Genomic DNA, 20,818 nt, shown 5'->3' on the forward strand with positions numbered 1-20,818 from the left:
CAAGGGGCACAGATATCTTTTTGAGTTACAGTTTTTATTTTGACACAGCCTTAATGTAAAAATTTTCTCCACAAATCCTATATAATAAAAGCCTAATATGTTAAGTGTCAGGTCGTCTGTTCAACCAATCAAAGCGTGATATGCTAATGATATGCTAAGGCTGCTCAAACGCTCGCTATGACGTGCACTGACCACTAGGGGGCAGACACTCCAACTGGTAAGTTAGTTTGCTGCTGGTGTCTGGCCGATTGGGACTGAGCAAGATGGGCCAGACACACCCTGAAGCCCTCCTGTGGTCCCTCCCTGCTGGCCAACCTCCTGCGTCTCTCCCCGGCCCCAATCGTGCACTGGTGGGATCCCTTGGCCTGGCCTGCACCCTCTCACAATCCAGGACCCCTTGGGGGATGTCGGAGAGCCGGTTTCAGTCCGATCCGCAGGCTGGGCCAAGGGACCCCACTGGTGCAAAATTTGTGCACTGGGCCTCTAGTTTTAAATATATCCATTCTAATGCTAGATTCAATTGTGAACCAATACTGAGAATTTTCACTTATCATTTGCCTTACCCATAAAGTCTTTCTGTGTAAAAAGGTCATTCCCAAGGTAGAAGAAAACTTCCCTTAAAAGAGAAGAACAAACTAAGTCAGATTTGGTGGGGGAGACAAGAAGAGCAGCTATTTCAACAGCTCTAACCTTGGGGCTGAGAAGGCAATTCAGGAGAACACAGATTCCTCCCTGCTGAGTCAAGTGCTTTTCAAAACCACAGTGGATACAACCACACTGGCCACACTGATCTTTCCGGGCTGGTCTGTTACCTGCGGGGAGGCTGGCACTGGCTGGGCCACAGGCGCCTGGGCGGCCGCTGACGAACGCAGAGTCACAGAAGCTGGTGAGTCCGCTGCACCCTCTGAACTCTGCATGCTCAGTTCTGAAGAGAGGCGGAGAGAGGGTGAGCGGGCAGGGCTGCAGTCATGAGGCCCACAGAGGCAACTGCAGATGCAGACAGAACAGGCGAGCGGGAGTTCCCGATAGCCTTCCAGGTTCAGAGCAGGGATCCGGCCAGGCTGGGTAAAGAACGGGGAATAGGTTGCATAATTGTTCCAAACAAAGGGAGGGGGGAGGGGGCAGGGACTGTTCTTCCAAATATTAAACCAAAAAGTAGCCCTGCAGGAGTTCCTTAGAGGCATGCAGGGATAGTGGTCACTGTTTGTCCCTGTTCCAGACTGATCAGGGTGAACTATTTTCAGGACTCATGGAACTATTTACTCATGTACCCAGCAAGCCAAAGCCCCTGGTGGGTGCTTTCTGTTTGGGGAGCTTGGCAAATGATCTCCTCAGGCAGCGTCTCTCCCCTTGGCCCTATGACACTGGGGCTGGATCACTGTCTGGGGGGCTCCTGGGCACTGAGGGGTGCTGAGTAGCATCCCTGACCCCCACCCGCTAGATGCCAGAAGCACCCCCTCCTCAGGTGGCGACAATCAAGAATGTCTCCAGACATTGTCCAGTGTCCCCTGGGGGCAAAACTGTCTCCCAGTTGAGAACCACTGACCTAGGGAGAAAAAAGGTGATGTACAGTGACAGTTAAGAAACACTGTGCTGGGCTGGGTACAAGTCCTCAGGAATGTCAGCAATAAGTCAAAATTGCCCTCTGTACCTAGAGATCTTTGCCCACAAGAAAGCATAAGAATGTATTTCTTTGTAGCCAGATGCATACGTCTTTCAAATAGGTAATTTAAAATTCTCTACAAAAAGACTCAATATCAGAACAAAGTGGCAAATGATACAAAACCATTCTATAAAATGCAGAAAGTCAAACTGTCTTCAATTTTAAATAAACTACTGGCTACCTTAAGCATTTGAGAGGCAGTGAAATACACAAACTGCAGAGAGAGGAGGTGGCTCTGCAGTCCCGATCCTGTCCTGGCCCCAGTTCTGAGCATGCCACTCCTAAGAGTGGAGTCTCCTGGCTTCTGCCTCACATGCAGGCCTGAATGGCACAGCACACATCACAGTGCCCAGGATATAGTGCCAGAACTTTCATGTTTCTCTATCACCCCAAGAGTTCCCAGCTGCAAGAATGAATAAAAATTTTTTTTCAAAGCCTTTTTTTTTCTTAGTGCAGAAAACAACTGGTAACAATAAAATAACTTGCCGAAGGGAAGTAGAAAGGGATATGTGTGGGTTTGAATCCAAATGTGTTAGTTTAATCTCATCTTTATTGACGGATTATTCCATGACTTTCTCTAGTCCCCTGTCCACAAGCCTTTGGTACCATGAGAGCCACTGTATAGATCGTGGTCTGTGTCTGTGGCATCTTTGTTTCCTGTGAGCCTGACTCAGTTCTCAACACTAGATGTCCCCAGCACGCCATGGTGACTGGCACCTCCTCCTTAATTTGCCTTTTTCAGAGAAGACTGTGGCTTTCCAGTCCTGTGTTTCCAACTCTCTGCCTTCCTGACAGAACTGACCTTTGGAATATTCTGCTGGAAATTGCTTAACCGAGGACTCTTATTTACAGTTTTCCCTAACACTTAAATCAGTCATTTACACTCTATATACCACTTTGTTCCCATTTAAAGCCAAGAAGTGGGTAACTTCAGTGACACTAGGAGGAGATAAGTGGACTAGAACTCTTTGTGAGAAAAATCTACTAGCAACAAAGTGAGAAAGCTGACTTCACTGAGATCACTTCTTTGTTCCAGAGGCCCAAAGTCTAAGCCTTAGTGAAGCAAGGAGAGGTGTGAGAGCGTTGGGGATGGATAGTGAGTCCATGCTCAGCTTACTGTGGCCAGAATACACTTTCCAGAAAACAAGTTATTCCGTGTCATGGAGTTTTCATGCTAACGTGTTCCCTGGTTTAACACACTATTTACTATGCACTGTCTGAGTTGATTGCATTGTTCAGCTTATATTGTTTAGACCAGGATCAGCACACTTTTGCTGTAAAGGACCAGAGACATTTTGGTCATTTAGTCTCCGCGGCAGCTACGAGGCATTGCCATCATGGCACAACAGCAGCCTTTGCTGACATGTAAATAAATGATCTTGACTGTACTCTAATAAAACTTTATTTCCAAATACAGGCAATGGGCAAAGGTTGCTGGTGCTCGGTCCACATAATCTGGGTTTGATAAAGTGATGTGGTTTTGGAAGATGGGTAGAAAAATCACACTGTCTTGATTCAAAACCTGGAGGTCCACAGGCCCTTGATCTAGTGCAGTGATGGCGAACCTTTTGAGCTCGGCATGTCAGCATTTTGAAAAACTCTAACTTAACTCTGGTGCCGTGTCACATATAGAAATTTTTTGATATTTGCAACCATAGTAAAACAAAGATTTATATATATTTTTTAAAATATATATTTTATTGATTTTTTACAGAGAGGAAGGGAGAGAGATAGAGAGTTAGAAACATCGATGAGAGAGAAACATCGATCAGCCGCCTCCTGCACACTCCCTACTGGGGATGTGCCCGCAACCAAGGTACATGCCCTTGACTGGAATCAAACCTGGGACCCTTCAATCCGCAGGCTGACGCTCTATCCACCGAGCCAAACCAGTTTCGGCAAGATTTATATTTTTGATATTTATTTTATATATTTAAATGCCATTTAACAAAGAAAAATCAACCAAAAAAATGAGCTCACGTGTCACCTCTGACACGTGTCATAGGTTCGCCATCACTGATCTAGTGCATAGCTCTTGTGGCCATATCTCACCAACAGGGCAGGGCTGGAGGGGGCTGCAGAGGGTACTCAGATTGTTAGGAGGGTGGAGCTGCTAACATTTAGAGACAAATGGAAATATCAAACACTGGTCAGAAATGACAACAATGGTGCTCTGAAGCTTATGAAGTCACGTTGATTCACCAAACCGTGGAACCCCAGAAGCCAGGTGCAGCCCTTAAAACTTAAGACAGGAGTTTGGGCACAATGGACAGATAACTTTGGGGAGTTGTAGTGCATTGAATAGTGTCTCCTCAAATTCATGTCCACCTGGAATCTCAGAATATGAGATTTTATTTAGAAATAGTGTCTTTGCAGATATAATCAAGGTAAGGATTGAGATGAGACCATACTGGATTAGGGTGGGCCCTAAATCAAATGACAGAGTTCTTATGACAGACAGAAAGGACACACAGGGAAAAGGCCGCGTGAAGACAGAGGCAGAGATTGGAGTGATGTAGCTACCAGCCAAGAGACAACTAGGATTGCTGGGAGCCACCCAAAGCTGGAAGCGGCAGGAAGGATCCTCCCCTAAAGGGATCATGACCCTGCCAACACTTTCTAGTCTCTGGAACTACAAAAAGATACATTTCTGATGTTTCAAGCCACCCAGTTTGTGTTACCCATACACCCCAACTCAAATAGGGGTCCATAAGATGAGGAGCACAAGGAACCAGTAGGGACCAGGGCATACCACAAGATAGTTTTGGTGTAGTGCTTCAGTGTCATGCACAACTCAGGCAGTTGATACATACTGATCAAATGAATGAACACTTTAGTAACTCCCCAGTATTACATCTGATATTGAATTATATAAAACTAGCTAGTGAGACTGTGAGAATCTATGACAGTACTTTATAAGACAGATAATAATACATAGATTCAGATTTCAAAAGGCAGTACAGGTGGGAAATATAAATAAGTTCATAAAGGCTTCAGAAAATTTTAAATCTACTTTTAGGATGTCTGGGACTATTTTGGGAAATGTAGTGACCTTTGGAGACTGACTGCTCTACTCTCCCTGAACACCTCCCTTGATGCTAGTATCAGACACACAGACTGACAGACACTGTGTGAGCCAGCTTGGCTGCTCCGATATATTAACACACAACACGCCAGTCTGCAGAGAACATGGAATCCTTCCTTACCTACCGGAGATAATGTTGTAGGTTGCACATAAGCTGATCCAGTTTTCTGAAAAAAAAAAAAAAAAAAAATGGGGTTCATTCATCAAAGGATCTTAGCGTATCAAAGTTTAGGATTTTAAAAAAAGGTTTTTAAAAGACATGCAAGAGAGCGCTGTAATGGTGGGGCAGATTGGTTGGACTAACCCTCCTACAGATAACAATGATAAAATATGGGCAAAATATTTTTGAAAAAAGAACTATTTAAAGTCACTGGCTATGCTGCGGGGTGGAAGCGGGCAGGGAGAAGTCAATGGGGAAAAAGGAGACATATGTAATATTTTCAACAATAAAGAATTTAAATTAAAAAATAAAGTCATTGGAAGGTGACCAAAGCAGGCAGACACTGCCGGGAGTTCACCCCTGAAATACCACTGTCACAAGGTCAGATCAGCAACTCTGGCTTTTGGCCCTGGGGGCCAACCAAATCCGCAAATGCTAGGGTAGCAGAAAGCAGCAGCTTATTGTGTTGAAGCGTCAGAGGAGAAATTCAGAATGTTGGGAGGGAATCCTGGAAGAGAGAGAGCCACAGAGGGGACGAGCCCCCAGATGCAACTACAGAGGCCCCCACATCTTTTCTTTCTTTTTATCCTCACCCCAGGATATGTTTTTATGGATTTGAGAGAGAGAGAGAGAGAGAGAGAGAGAGAGAGAAATGTTGATGCAAAAGAGAAACACTGATTGGTTGCCTCCCACATGTGCCCCGACCGGGGATTGAACCAGCGAACTTTCAGTGCATGGGATGACACCCAAACAACTGAGCCACACCGGCCAGAGCGCACCCAAATCTTTAAACCACACATGTGTGTGGGAGACACCAGGGACCTTGGAGGAAAAAACAGCAGCTTGAAGATGAAAAAAAAAAAAACACTAAGAAAAGATTTCAGCTGTTGCCCACTGCAGGAGTGACAGAGTTTGAGCCCAGCCAAGTTAAATGCTACCAGGGGAACATGGCAGAATCCAGAGATAATACAACATATTTTTCATGATGTCCATGACCCAATAAAAACTGTTGCTGTGAGAAGAAATAGGATACTGTCATCCATCCTCAAGGAGAAAAAAAAGGAGTCAATTATAAGAAAACCAATCCAAGTGATGCAGATAAAGCAGCTACTAAAAATATGCTCAGGAACTTAAAGGAAATTATAAGTACAATGAATGAACATGTGGGAATTTCAACCAAGGAAGAGAAACTATAAAAAAGAACCCAATAGAAATTCTGGAGCCCTAGCCAGATTGGCTCAGTAGACAGAGTGTCGGCCAGCAGACTAAAAGGTCCTGGGTCCAGTCAAGGGTATATACCTCAGTTGCAGGCTTGATCCCCGGCCCTGGTCGGGGCACATGCAGGAGGCAACCAATTGATGTCTCTCTCACATTTATGTTTCTCTCTGTCTCTTCCCCTCCCTTCCACTCTCTCTAAAAACCAATGGAAAAATATCCTCTGGTGAGGATTAACAAAAAAACAAAAAAAAAGGAATTCTGGAGCTGAAAAGAAATTTCACTGAAATGGAAATTTCTCTGGATATGTTTAACAGCTGATTATCAGAGAAGGCAGAAGGAAGAGTCAGTGAACTTAAAGATAGATCAATAGAATTTACCCAATCAAAAGAACTGAGGGGGAAAAAATAAAGAGAAATAAGAAGTCTAATGTACATGTAATTGGAGTGCCAGAAGAAAAGGAGAGAATGAGAGAGAGAAGAGATATATTTAAAGAGTGACTAAACATCACTTAAATTTGGTGAAAGGCATCAACTTACAATTACAAGAGCCTCAGTGAACCCTAAGAAGAATAAATAAAAAGAAAGCCAATTGAGGTGATATTAAACTGCTAAAATGAGAGAGAGAGAGAGAGAGAGAGAGAGAGACATTGATCGGTGGCCTCCCGCATGCTAGGCATGTGCTCTGATTGGGAATCAAAGTCACAACCTTTTGATGTACTGGATGATGTTCCAACCAACTGAGCCATTAGGCCAGGACAATGCAAGAATGTTTTATTGCTGGTTTGCCATGCTAGCAGCCCTTGAAGAGCAGTAGTTCCAGCGGTCCTTCCAGAAGGTGTGAGGCTGGAGTGACTCCACCTGGTAGAACATGAAGCAGCAGGGGAAGGGAGGTGACAAGGGCACCAATTGGCCACATTCAACATGAAATTTGAGAATCCCCTGTTCCCACTCAGCAGGGTCAGGCTCCTTGGTGATCAAGGTCACCCTAAAACAGTCTCATAGATATGAATGCATGTCTGTGCTTCTGTTCTGAACTTAAACTTGCGATAAGAACTGGGAGCCATTCAGTCTGTCTCTGTTACATTCATTTGTCCTCTCTCCTGTTTTTCTTCCCAAGGCCGGAACCCAAGCATTCTTTCTCTGATTGCCTTCATCAGTGGCCCCTCTAGACTGGGGTCCAGAGGCCTTAGGTGGACCAACACAATGGAGAGGGGCCTCAAACACGACCCAGCCTGGCCAGGTAGGCCCAAAGCTCCTGGTTGCTCAGAAACACACCTGGTGTGTTGTTTATAAGCCGAGCACTTTTCATTTGTCATCTGGTCCAAGACAAGAGCAGACTGGAGAAATAAGTGGGAAAGCACAGCCTCATTGCTGTAGCTTCCTCTCCTGGGCGGGCACCAGCATCTAGAAGGCACATCTGACTTTTTGGAGATGCTGCCAACAACACCCACCAGTGAGGACATGTGCTGAGGTATGTGAGGGGGCATGGCAGACCCATGGTCAGCAGCCCTGGGTTGCGGCCTCCATGAATGAATCTGCCTGGGCACAAAGGAAAGAGACTTCTGTTTACAGGAAAATACTCTGGTTACCTAGTAACCAGTAATGACAGGAAAGGAAATGCAGGAAATGCTGAGGGCAATCTCTGCGCCCGCTCCTGGCCTGACACTGACTCACCAGGACCTGAAGCAATCTCCTTTCATTCGTTCTTTCATATGCCAAGTGGAGGAACCACCTGCCTGACAGATATTTAGAAAACATTGGTCATCTTTGGGTAATTAGAGAAGAGCACACAAGCGTTTTTTTAGTTCCTTTCCTTCTGATTGGCTAATTAACTTCCCCTTTGGAGAGCCACACAGCCTTTTACTTTTACTTTGGGGAGAGACACAGGTCTCCTCAGGCCATCAGTTCCTGCTCTCCTGTTGCTTGGTGGCATCTGGATGGCACCAGGGTTCATTTTCCCCCAAAAGGCAATTAATTTCTTATGACCAAGAAGCAACAAGTCCAGAACACTCTCAGGAGTTCTTTCAAACCCAGGTCTCGTGCCATTTGTACTGATAATTCCCAGTGTGCTTACAGCGACCAGAAAAATCAGGTCCATACCCTCTCTTGCACCCTCTTCAATCTGAGTCCGGGTCTAAGGAGCAAGTACTGAGTGGTTTAGGTTCTGTCTTAACTGTCCCCGATTGCGGGAAGCCCCTGCCAGCCCTCACCGTAGCCCTGCTCAGTTCTAGGCACCAAGAGAGAATTCCCACGTTTGAGGAACTAAGTTTCCATCTCTCCTTGCCGAAAAGTGGATGCTTTCACAGTCCATGATGGCAGAAATCATGTCCTTTCTCGAACTTGGCCCAGCAGACACTAATGCAGGCGTCTCAGGTGGACATTCTCTGTCCTGGGCACTGTGGGGTGCTGAGAGGCATCCCTGGCCTCTGGGAGCACCCCCTGCCCACCCTGACTCTCTAGACACTGCCAATGTCGCCTGGAGGGCAGGATTGCCCCGAATGAACATGTGACATTTAAACAAACATGCGACGTCTGAGAAATGAGCTGGATAAATGTCACTTGAGTGAAATGAACTTGTTGACAGGTTAAGAATAACAAAGAGGGGGCTATAGTGACCTGGACATGAAATTGTTACAATCTGTCAGACAATGAGTGTGCAATTAGAGGGGGGAAAACGAGGGACCTTTTAGAGGCTCCCCACCATTTCCAAGAGAATCCAATTCCAACTCCCAGCAAGGGCAATCCATTAGTCCTTTGCCTAAACTTTTGGGGCATCCTGTCATTCCTCTGGCAAGTCTTAGCTTTTTTCTTTTGCAGTGGACTTTGAGGGATCAGAGCTGGCCCTGAGTTTCTCTGGAATAAAGTATCTTCAGAGTTCAAATTCCTTTTTCTTTTGGTAAGAACTGGGCATCTGTTCCTGTTTTCTTCTCAGCAGCCAAACTTTTCCTCTTTTTCTAGCAGAGGACCAGGCCCAAGCTCTGGAAACTGGGCTTGGGGCAGGAGGCAGCCAGACCCCTGTCGGCTCCTGAAGTCACAGGCTGTCATCCTCGGTCACATGGGACAGTTGCCTTTCCTCCTGTCCTAATGGGAACACTCTCTTACTTCCCTCTTAAAGCACATTCAACTACTAATGTAAACTGTCCGAGCTCAGGTCTGGCTACCTCATCTTAAACGGGATCTGATTTTAGTTGCAAGTGACAATGCCATGTATTCAGGGGAAAATGGGAATTAAAAAACCTTCACTGATATTTTCACCCAGCGAATGTTTTAGGCAGGCTTCTGATACCAGCTCTAATTAGTAAAAACTTAAATACCACAAGACTTGGTGTCCAGGAAATGAAAAGTCTCCCCAGGTTGGGGCCGGTGCCCCAAAGTTCAGCACATGAAAAGGAATGGGAACTGGTGCTGTGTGGGAGACCAACTGTCAGCCGCTTTGTGCTGAGAAAGTGGGCAAAGAAAGTGTTGTACACTCACACATAGACACACAAACACACATACACACATGCTCATGGATGCACACACAAACGTATGCACGCAACACAATGCATATATATGAATGCACACATGTACACACAAACACATATAGAAACCATACATATACACAAACACATGTGCATGTACACACGTACAACACATGTGCATGTACACACGTACAGCACAGGCTAATACGTGAAAAATGTCCCAAACCACTTAGACAACCTGTTGCCACGTTCTTACTATGGACATTTTTCTATTAAACTGAATGTTGACTGGTCCCAATAGGGAAAAAATCAGTGATTCTTACTGTAAAAAGGGTGACACACCTATGTTTACATATTTGCACGTGTCTATAGGAGAAAAATCTCAGAGTACAGGTTTTGCGCCACAGATAACGTCCTCAAATTGTAACCCCCTATCACCCACTTTCTGACACAGCCTATTCTCCCTACCTCTCAGCCTGCACCCCACTACACAATACCCCATGCCCTTTGCCCCTTCCCCTCAGCCCACATCCCTCCATCGACCCAGATCCTAACCCCAACATTTCTACTCCTCTCTTCCTCCCATCATTCATTGCCTATGGTAGCTTTCCTGTCGAGACAGACTGGCAGAGCCTATTACTCTCTGGCCCTTCCCAAAGTTCTGATCCGGGTGTGAGCATGTGTCCCAGAGCCTTTGTCTCCACAGAGGACCTGCTGACCAGGCTGCCCTCTGCCTTCTGCTCAGGTCCCATTCTTGTAGCTCGCAGCATGTTCCATCATGCCATCTTAGAGTCACGTCCATCGCCACCATGATCCCATGCCTTAGTCCCTTTGCTGGCTCAGGGTCTGGGGAGTCTGTGTTGTTTTGGCATCTTTGCCTCCCTCTCATGTTCTTCCATCTATGTTCTCACGACAGCTCCACAGTTCTCCCCAACCAAGGTCTTAGTAGCCAGTTTCCAGGCTCATCTGAACTTGACCTTTCTGTAATGTTTGGTATTGCTCTTTGGGTTTCTGTGCTCTTGTTTCTGGTCTCTTCTTCCCTCTAAGGCAGTGGTTCTCAACCTTCCTAATGCCGCGACCCTTTAATACAGTTCCTCATGTTGTGGTGACCTCCAATTTTATTGTTACAAATCGAACATAATTAAAGCATAGTGATTAATCACAAAAACAATATGTAATTATGTATGTGTTTTCCAATGGTCTTAGGTGACCCCTGTGAAAGGGTTGTTCGACCCCCAAAGGGGTCGCGACCCATAGGTTGAGAACCGCTGCTCTAAGGGTCCCTTCTCAGCCGCCTGCCCTGCCCCTTCTTTGTCCCACGTGGTCCTCCCCTCCCCCAACTCCGTCACCCTCACCACAACTTTTAACACCACCCACTTGCCCAACTCCAGGTTCTATTTCCAGTTGCCTCCCAGACCTGGGAGCCCCTAAGGTGCCACAACAAATCCAAAAGGGAACTTCTTTCTCCTAAACTTGCCACTTCTGCATTTACTCAGCCATTGGGCTGTAAGTCACTGGGCATCTCCTTCGGCCTTGAGGCCACATCTATCTGGTGACCCTGACCAGCTGTCTCTGTGGGGTAGCACCCCTCAGGGAAGTAGTACAGTCCCTACCTCCTCATCGCACACATGGAAGTCTGGATCTGCCTCCAAAGTGGATGCATATTCCAAATCAAGGGCTACTACCAAGATGGAGGTCCGAGACGTTCTCAGGTCAAGGGGCTGTAGTTCTTGAGGAGGTTGAGTTCCACGTGTTGGAGGGTTCAGGCGTGCCTGTCACATCACGGGACACACTCTACTCTGGGCGAGCCAGACCTTCTGACCCAAAGACTGCTGATGTCCAGCCAGCCTAAGAGCCCTGCTCTGTGGAGTGCTTCAAAAGAAGGGACACCTGGTTCTCTTCCCAACCTGCCATTGGATCTTAGTTCCATTAGGGAAGAGACTTAACAGTCTAAATAAGAAACTCAACATGCTGAGGTGAGTGTCCAGCTGGGAGGGGAGGAAGGGCAGCATGGACTTTGGACTCAGGCACAAACAAGTTCAAATCTCAGCACCGTCACTTGCTGTGGCCTCAGTTTCTTCATCTGCAAAATGGGTGGGGAGGATGAAGTGGAATGATATACTGGACCTGCTGCCTCAAGTCTGAATCCCAGCCATAAATAAATACAGTTGACTCCCCGAACAACATGGTTTGAGAACTGTGTGGATCTTCTCATACGTGAATTTATTTTTCCAATAAATATACTGGGATTTTTTTTGGAGGTTTGTGACAATTTGAACTTGCCTTGGCAGATGACCTGTATGATTTTCTTTAAAAAATTTTTTCTTTGTTAATTTCACAGAGGAAGGGAGAGGGGAAGAGAGATGGAAACATCAATGATGAGAATCACTGATTGGCTGCCTTCTGCATACCCCACACTGGGCATGTGCCCTGACTAGGACTCGAACTGTGACCACCTGGTTCATAGGTCGATGCTCAATCACTGGGCCACACTGGCTGGGCTACATGATTTTCTTAATAACATTTTTATTTTCTCTAGCTCACTTTATTGTAAGAATGCAGTATAATAATAAACACATATGTAAATTGACTGTACCTCTGCAACACCCCATAGCCAATCAGGAGGGAATATGCAAATTAGCAGGACAAAAATGGCAGTGGCCACTGAGCCAGCTGGACCAGGCGGGAGGCTTGGGTCGCCCCTGGCGACAGAGGAAGCCAAGCTTCCTGTCCACCTGGGCCTCTGGCCAAAGGAGGGGCCTGTGGGCAGTGGCCACAGAGCAAGCCAGAGCAAGTGGGAGGCCTGGGTTGCCCAGGCGGCCACTGAGGGAGGGGCCTGCAAATGGCCGTCAGCCCCTCACCCAGGCTGGCCACGCCACTATCGGGGTGAGGGTCCCTGCTGGGGGTGTGGCCAGCCTGAAAACGGCCCTCAGCCCCTTATCCGGGCTGGCCACGCCCCCATGGGGTGAGGGTCCCTGCTGGGGGGCATGGCCAGCCTACACCATCAGCCCCTCACCCAGGCTGGCCAGGCCCCCCAGCAGGGACCCTCACCCCATGGGGGCCTGGCTGGCCTGCAAACTTCCCCAGCCCCTTGCCCAGGCCAGCACCGTCCCCAGTGGGGATCCCCACCCCAATGGGGGCATGGCCAGCCTACAAACCACCACAGGCCCCTTGCTCAGGCCGCCCTGCCCGCCAAGGGAACCCCAACCCTGATCCAGAACAATCTTCAGGGCAAACCAGCCAGCCCTCACCTGTGCACCAGGCCTCTATCTATACTAATAAAGGGTAATATGCTAATTAGACTGGGAGACCTTCCAGGAGACCTTACAGATGCTCTTCTGGACAAACCATGGTGGCGGGGCCAAGGAAGAGGCAGTTAGGGGCCAAGAGGGGAGGGCAGTTGTGGGTGATCAGGCCAGGATGAAACAGCAGTTGGGGGTGAGCAGGCCGGCAGGGGGGGTCAGTTGGTGGCGAGCAGGCCATCAGTGGGGGTCAGTTGGGGGCGATCAGGCTGGCAGGGGGGACAGTTGGGGGTGAGCAGGCCAGCAGGGGGGCAGTTGGGGGCGAGCAGGCCAGGAGGGGGGGCAGTTGGGGGCGAGCAGGCTGGCAGGGGGGCAGTTGGGGGCGAGCAGGCTGGCAGGGGGGCAGTTGGGGGCAATCAGGCAGGCAGGCGAGCGGTTAGGAGCCAGCAGTCCCAGATTGCGAGAGGGATCCCAGATTGGAGAGGGTACAGCCTGGGCTGAGGGACAATCCCCCCCTCCCCGTATGCATGAATTTTGTGCACCGGGCCACTAGTATAATACATAAAAAGCAATTTTCAACCAATGTCCTGCAAGAATTTTTAAAACATGCAATACCTGACTACTTAGGGCACTGACCTCTTTTTCCTTATATTGTCAAAGAAAATAAATGACACTAGCCAACACATTAATAGCTGTCTGGTGTGAATGAATCAAAATTATACCCTTTTAAAAAAAAATCCTCACCCAAGGAGTAAGGATATTTTTTCCACTAATTTTTTTAAGAGATTGGAAAGGGTAGGGGGAAGGGGGAGGGAAAGGAGAGAGAGAAAAAGAGGAGAGAGAAAAACATTGATGTGAGAGAGAGACATCAATTGGTTGCCTCCTGCTTGCACCTGGACCAGGGCAGGGATCAAACCTGCAACCCATGTGCCCTTGACAGGGAAATGAACCTGAGACCCTCTGTGCGCAGGCTAGCACTCTAACCACTGAGCATGCTGGCCAGGGCTATACCTATTTTGTTTTTGTCAAAACTTATACCTATTTTTAGTTCAGCAAATATATATATATATTTTGGTGTGCCACAAAATTTTAGTTATTAGTTTATGTGTGCCATGAAATAAAAAGGTTAAAAATCACTGACGTGTGAAATATGTGTTACTCCACAGTTTAGGTTATCGGTAAGAGCTCACAGTCCATAGCAGGCTATTAGTAGTTAAGTTTTAGGGAAATCAGTTTTATGTGGATTTTCGACTGTGGGGGGACGATTTGCACCCCTAACCCTATGTTGTTCAAGGGTCATCTGTCTGACCAAGTAAAAAGGACGGGCCAAGGACCCCAAGGACAATCACAGTGACGGTGGTGGCAGCAATCACCTCAGCACTGATTGTGTGCCAGACTCTGGGCTAAGTGCATTACACATGTGTTCCTGCTAAGTTCTGAGGAAGCTATTCCATTATCACCCCCGTTTTATCACCCTCATTTTAGAAACAACAAACAGACTGGGGCTCAGAGACGTCTGGCAATGAGCTGAAGGCCATACATACAGCATGAAGGGCAGAGCTGGATTTGACCAGGACTTATCCTTTAACAGAAGGAGGCACAAGCTTGTAAAGACCCCCGAGCCTCCTGCTGTCTGTACTAGGCAGAGCCCCGTTTCCTTCCCAGATAAACTGCTCCTCAACCCTCTGGCAAAGAGAATGCAAAACAATAACAGGAGCTCGGTGTTTTGCTTGAAGAGCTCCATATGTCACTGGAGCTCTGATCGGACTGGCAGGACTCATTGAATGAGTTACAAGAACCTGGTTTCTGACTGAGGCCTGTGGGACCCGAGTGTGGGCCACTGCACTGTGCTGCTTCTATCTACAAGTCAAAGTCTTTGCAGAATTGAGGCCAGTATGGTCCAGACCCAGAGTGACAAGGTGGGTGGCAGTCATTCTGGCATGGAGGACCACTAAAGGCTGGACAGGTGTCCCTGCCAGTACCACAGCCATAATGGTGCCTGCCAGGATGGAACTGATGTGACCCGATGGAGCAGGGCCAAGGCCAGGCTGGGGAGCACTCTATCCCTCAAAGTCTACCCGCTTGTTACAGCTTAGAAGGGCTGCTCAGTTGACATGGGGGGGAGGGGACAGGGAAACCCACCAGTGGCTTCAAAGTGGGCCAGAGCATGGCAGTGAGCAGTGACTAAAGGCCTCCCTCAAATTACCTCACTGCCCAGTGCAGGTTTCCTGACCTCAGCACTGTGGACATTGGGCAGGGTCATTCTCAGTTGTAGGGCCATCCTGGGCACTTTGGGGCACCTGATGCCAGGACGCCCATCACCCAGCTGTGACAAGCACAGATGTCTTGAGACATCACCCAATATCCCTGGGGGCAAAGTCAGCCGTGGCTGAGAGGCTCTGCCTTTTCTGGGACTGCTCGTACATTCTAACCTGCATTTTAACACAATTCTCAGGAGAGCTGAATCACAGACAAGTTTGAGAAGCCTGGTTCTAAACCAGCATTTCTCAGCATGGACAATACAGACTTTGGGCCAGATCATTCTTTGTGGGGCTATCCTGGGCACTGTAGTATGAGCAGCAGCATCCCTGGCCCCCAACTACTCGATGCCAAGAGCACCTTCTCTCCCTCAGTCATAACAACAAAAGTCTCCACACATCACCCAACAGTGTCCCCTGGGGGGTAGGATCACGCCCACTGAGAACTCCTGGTCCAAGGCCATGGCCTAATTACACATGGAATTTCCAATTAGCCAAACCATTCTTCTTGCTTGGCGCTCTTGGTTCAGCTTCCTATCACACAGTTGTTCACACATTTGGCTTTGGGACCAATCAGGCCTCCTTGAGAAAACCAAGTCTAGGTCTTAGTCGCCCTGTGACCATCTCCCAATCCCTCTCCCCACTCCTGGCCCCCCTAGCATGTTCCCCATAATGATCCTCCAGAAATATTTTGAAGTGAATGGGGACATGAGGTAGCTGCTGCTCAGGGCTGCCCACCAACACTGTCCACATGGACTGAACACTGGCCTCCACCTCAGCCTATTATGTGTCCCCGGCTCCAGGTTCTGGGTGCAGTCTCATTGGTATCCTGCTTTTGGATTATATCTCATCCTCTTTAGCACCCTTTCTTTCCCTCTCACTTGCACCCAGGTTTCCACCTTTTTTTCTCCCTTCTGCACACTCTCCAGTAGGTGGGGAATGTGTGAGGCCATTGAAAATATGGCAGTCTGGAGGCTGTCTTAACTTGTCCCCTCCTATCCCACCTCCCAAGTCTTCAGAGCAGCCCAGACAGCCCAGAGGAGGAGGAGGAGCAAGGCAGGACAAGGGACAGGCCAGGAGCTTCTTCCTTGATGGTATCTCCTGGGTTCTGAGCCTGATAACCACCTGGAATAGGGGGTCTCTGTCCTGATCCCCACCACCATCTATAGGGACAAGCAATGACCATGGCAATGGGCAGTACCTCCATGACTGATTCAGGCAAAGAGGAGGCTGACTTCCTTCATCCCACCAACATCGTACACGGACCTTTCCAATTTACCCCCTACCTCCCCTTCTGTCATCACTTTACTCAAATGTAAAAAGCAGAAAAATGGCCCTGCTAAGAATCAAGAACTTCTTGAAATCAGAGTCCTGGAGGGGCCCTTAGAAATCACCCAGCCCAGCTCTTTCGCCCAACGGATGGAGAATTTACCCAAAGATGGTTAAGTGGTTGGCCACGCTACAAAGCCTGTTGTGGGGTAAAGTATTTCCATGGGAAATTTAAAAAAAAATAATTCATTTAAAAGAACATTTAAAAATGAGGCAATAATTCCTCAAAAATGACTTGCCCACACTGGGACTGGGTGTGAAATAGTTTTATGGAATGCAGGGTAGCATTTCTATTGGAAGGATTTTACAACTATCCTCTGCAACAGGCTGCAGGAAGGATCATGGATTCGAAAGAACCCTCTGGGGAGTCAGAATTCATGTTGATTCCAGCAACACTTGCTGTACTTAGACCTTAATTTCTGCATCTAACAGGGCTGGTGGCTTAAGAGCTTGCTTTTTTTGCTGTGTTTTTTTTTTGTGTGTGTGTGTTTTGTTTTTTGTGTTTTTTTACAAGCTTGCTTTTACCTGTTCTAGAACACAAATGACACCCCGTTATAAATTTTGGTTGCAAAAGACAGTTGGGAAACTTGTTCAGATACTTTAAATCGTTCCAAGACGTTAGCTGGAATGCTGGCACGGAGTGCAATGAACATTTTCTCGAAGCTACAGGGTGAACTGCCCTTAAAAAAAAAAAGGAACATCCATATTACTAAAGCAAGTCTCACCAAAGGGCTGATTTACTGACCACAGGCTGCCGTGTTCCGATACGGGCGTCACTTTTGTGGCTGTTGCTGCATTAGACAGATTGCACTAGAGGCGAATAAGGCAGAATCAAGTCCCCACCAAAAACCTGCACTGCCTAACATTCCTCAATTTATAGCCCTAGTTGGTGGGTAGGGGAGGGGGCGTAGCTGAGAGGAGGGAAAGAAATGTGTCACCGGCTTTGAATGAAGGCTTTGAATGAAGTTCAGGGGCAGTGTTTACCTAAGCAACCAGCCCTGGTAAACAAACGCTATCTCTGGCTGGCCAGGAGGAGGTGGAGGAGTGACACTGTTTTGATAAAACCCAGTGCCCGCTAACAGGGTAAGAGTTTTCCAGTCCCCTATTAGTGGGAACACACCTGCTTCCCCTAATATAATATACAGGTTCCCCTGAGGGTCAACAACTTCTTCAGAGGAATATTGACAAACCAGAAGGTTCTGGGTTCAGTTTCCATCATCAGGTAGCCTTACATCTGAATGTCTTTATGTGTGAGCCATCAGGGTTCAACTCCTGCCTTTTCTAATATTCTTGGCAGCAGGAATGAAAGCATCGTGCTGAAAAGCGCTCCAGAAGTTGCTGCTCACCAGGGACCTACAGTAGTAGGTTGGTCGGGTAATTATTTTATAAACACGAGGAAGTAGATCAAAAAAGAAATTCCACTGAAGACTGAAATGTCTCCATCTGAGAGCAGTCTAGGACAGAGTCAAATGGCTAAAAGTTTTCCCCCAACATCTCCTCTTGGTTTATGTACAGGGTAAGATGTCAACATGACAATATGCTTTCTTCTAAGTAGACCCCAGGTGGACTCAGCTCTACCTGTCATGGCAGATCAAATACAAACATAATTTCATCAGAGAAAAATATATACAGATGTTCAATTAAAGCCCAGGAGTCTGCAGTCCTGGCGCTGCTTGGGCAGCTTGCCGGCCCTCATTGTTTGCTGAGTAACAACGGTTGCCAGGGACAACGCAGTCCACTCCCGTCTCCAAGAGCCTGTTGCTGGGCAACCAGGAGAATACTTCCCAAACCAAACAATGTCATCCCAGGAGCAATCCTCTCTATCTCACATTAACCAGATCTAAAAAAAAACCCTCCCAAATATGTAATCTATTATTTTCAGAAGCCCTAAGAGAAAGGCAAATAATCTCTATAGTAACCGAGGAGAAAACAGTTTACCATATTTGTTCTGAAATAATAAAACCCGAGAAGGACCAACTTTGCCTGCATAAGCATCACAGGAGGGACTTCTATCAGTCTTTCCTAGTGCCAGAGGAGAAAGTGCCTTTTTCTCCAAGAAGAAAGAATTAAACATCAAGCAAACAGTGTAGGATAGTTCATAGCCGCACATAAGCCGTGATTAGACAAACTAAACCTGAGGATTAAACTATTTGAAAAAAAATGTAAGAGAAATAGCTCCTAATTTAAAAAGATGTTTGAAACGTCATGTACATACAAAATAGGTGCAAACTGAATCTTTGACTCAGCATTAGAAAGGCCTCCTGGGGCTTTGCCGGAAGGAACTTACAGCATCTGGAGTCCCTTAGCCTGCTCTTCCTGCCCCACTCAGGGGAAGGACTCTTAGAGGAGGAAACCAGGCCACATCAGAGGCCCCCAGATGTCAGGAGGCACAGGGACACACAGCCCCAGAAAGAGGTGGCAGGGAGGTCCCTAGCATTGGCCCACAGGAAACACACACACACACGTTAAACTGAAAGCACACAGCCTTGGCTCTGTCCAGAGCAATGCAGGCTGAGCCTGGGTTCTCTGTGCCTTTGGAACTGGCACAGGGAGCAGGCAGCACCCCATCTAACAAGGGGAGTATAGAGTTCTAAGCGGTTGGTCTTATTCTGAGGTTTGGGAGCGACAGAATGAGAAACATGGCTACAGCCGCAAGGAGTCCACATCTTAGATGATAAATGTGACAAAACATGGCCTTTGAGATAGATACAATTGGTGCACAAAGACTTTGTTTTCTTAAGATAGCCTCCTAGAGGTGATCTTAAATAAACAGGAGGGAATCAGCATGTATCCCTGAGGAGAAGAGAGTGGATGCCATACTGTTAGAATCTAAACCTGGGCTCCAGGGACATGAGAAATCTGAAGCTAGACCAGGGCCACTAACCAATGGTGAAGCAGTGACATGGAAGGTGACATGTCTCTAGGCCTGGAGGTGAGACCACCAGCAGCCAAAACCATGGAAGTCACTGCTTGGACACAGCCCTAAGGACACTGATGATTCTGCCTGGACTCCCCATCTGAAGGGAGGCTCTGACATGCGGCTGTGAAGACCCCAAACTCCATCTCTGAAAGGATTGACACAGGGGTCTTACTTGCATTATTCATTCATCTCAATTTTAAAAAAAGTATTGACTGTTTAGCATGAGCCAGGCATTGGCCAGTAATCAAAACAGACACAATTCCTTCCCTCATGGATCTTATATTCTAGTGGATAATGAGCGGGTGGGGTGGGGGTGGAGTGGTGGTAGTTACAGTTAACAAAATAAATAAGAAAAATACATAGCATGTCAGGTGGTAATAGGTACCAAAGGGAAAAAATGGAGCAGGGATATGGAGTGCTGGGGTGGGGTTGGGTTGCAATTTTTAAAGGGTTGTATTACATAGTCCTCCCTGAGAAGATTCATTAAAGAGATGAAGAAAGTGAGGGGCAGAGCTTAGAGAGGGTGTTCCAGTGGAGGGAACAACACTGCAGTGGAGGGAACAGCCAGTGTAATGGCCCTGAGGTGGGACCATGCCTGGCTAGTGACTAAAGCTGAGTAAACCAGGAGACAAGAAGAAAAAACCCATGCAGACTACACCATCATCTGAGATGTGGCTTTTGCTCATAGTGAAATCAAAGTGATCACAGTGTTTGAGCCCAAGAATGATCAGATTTGACTTGCATTTTAACCAGGTCCCTCTGGCTGCCAGTTGAGAACAGGAAAAGAAGGAAAAGGGTGAAAGCAGAGAGAGCAGTTAAAAGATTAATGTGATAACCTGGATGAGAGACATGGCCTGTCCTGGGAGACAGCAGTGGGGGGCTGGATTCCGGATAAATACTGGAGGTGGAGTCAGAGGACTTGCTGATGGGTTGGAGATGGAGTGTGAGAGAAAGGAGTCAAGAGTGGCTCAAAGGTTTTGGCAACTGAAAACATGAGAGCAGGAAAACTGCAGAAATAGGCCTGAGGAGCAACTAGGGGTTGAGTTTTATTGTATATTTTTTATTGATTTGAGAGAGGGACATTGATGTGAGAGAGAAAAATTGATTGGCCCCCCGCACATGCCCCGACCAGGGATTGAACCTGCAACCTGGGCATGTGCCTTGACCTGGAATTGAACCTGCCACCGTCTGGTGTACAGGAGGATGCTCCAACCAACTGAGCCATGCCAACTAGAGCAGGAGCTGAGTTTTAAAGGTGAGGTGTAGGAGACTCTTAGACACCCAATTTGGGATACTGAAAAAGCAGGCAGATATATAAATGAAGGCCTGAGGGACAAGAGGTAAGTTAGACCCATCAGAATACAGAGAATGTGGGCTGGAGCCATAGCGTATAGATGACACAGGCTAGAGCCATCAGCGTATAGATGACACAGGCTGGAGCCATCAGTGTAGAGATGACACAGGCTGGAGCCATCAGTGTAGA

General features: G+C 47.4%; 1 protein-coding gene across 4 annotated transcripts in view; it reads right to left on the bottom strand.

Moving 5' to 3' along the window:
• RFX2 (regulatory factor X2) overlaps positions 1-20,818 on the bottom strand; it is an 88,959-nt gene that overhangs the window by 42,206 nt on the left and 25,935 nt on the right. For 2 of the 4 annotated variants that reach the window (XM_070415929.1, XM_070415926.1), the window contains exons 2-3: positions 4,874-4,915; positions 813-1,061 (exon numbers count right to left, since the gene is read on the bottom strand). In XM_070415929.1, the coding sequence (XP_070272030.1) occupies positions 813-917 (105 nt within the window). In that variant the 5' untranslated portion in view covers positions 918-1,061; positions 4,874-4,915. Of the gene's footprint in view, positions 1-812; positions 1,062-4,869; positions 4,916-20,818 lie in introns of all 4 variants that reach the window. The other 2 variants (XM_070415928.1, XM_070415927.1) reach the window with 2 other exon arrangements.

Source organism: Myotis yumanensis, unplaced genomic scaffold (genome assembly GCF_028538775.1).
Source record: "Myotis yumanensis isolate MYYU_CA2020_CCGP unplaced genomic scaffold, mMyoYum1.0.hap1 SCAF_5, whole genome shotgun sequence".
Lineage (NCBI taxonomy): Eukaryota > Metazoa > Chordata > Mammalia > Chiroptera > Vespertilionidae > Myotis > Myotis yumanensis.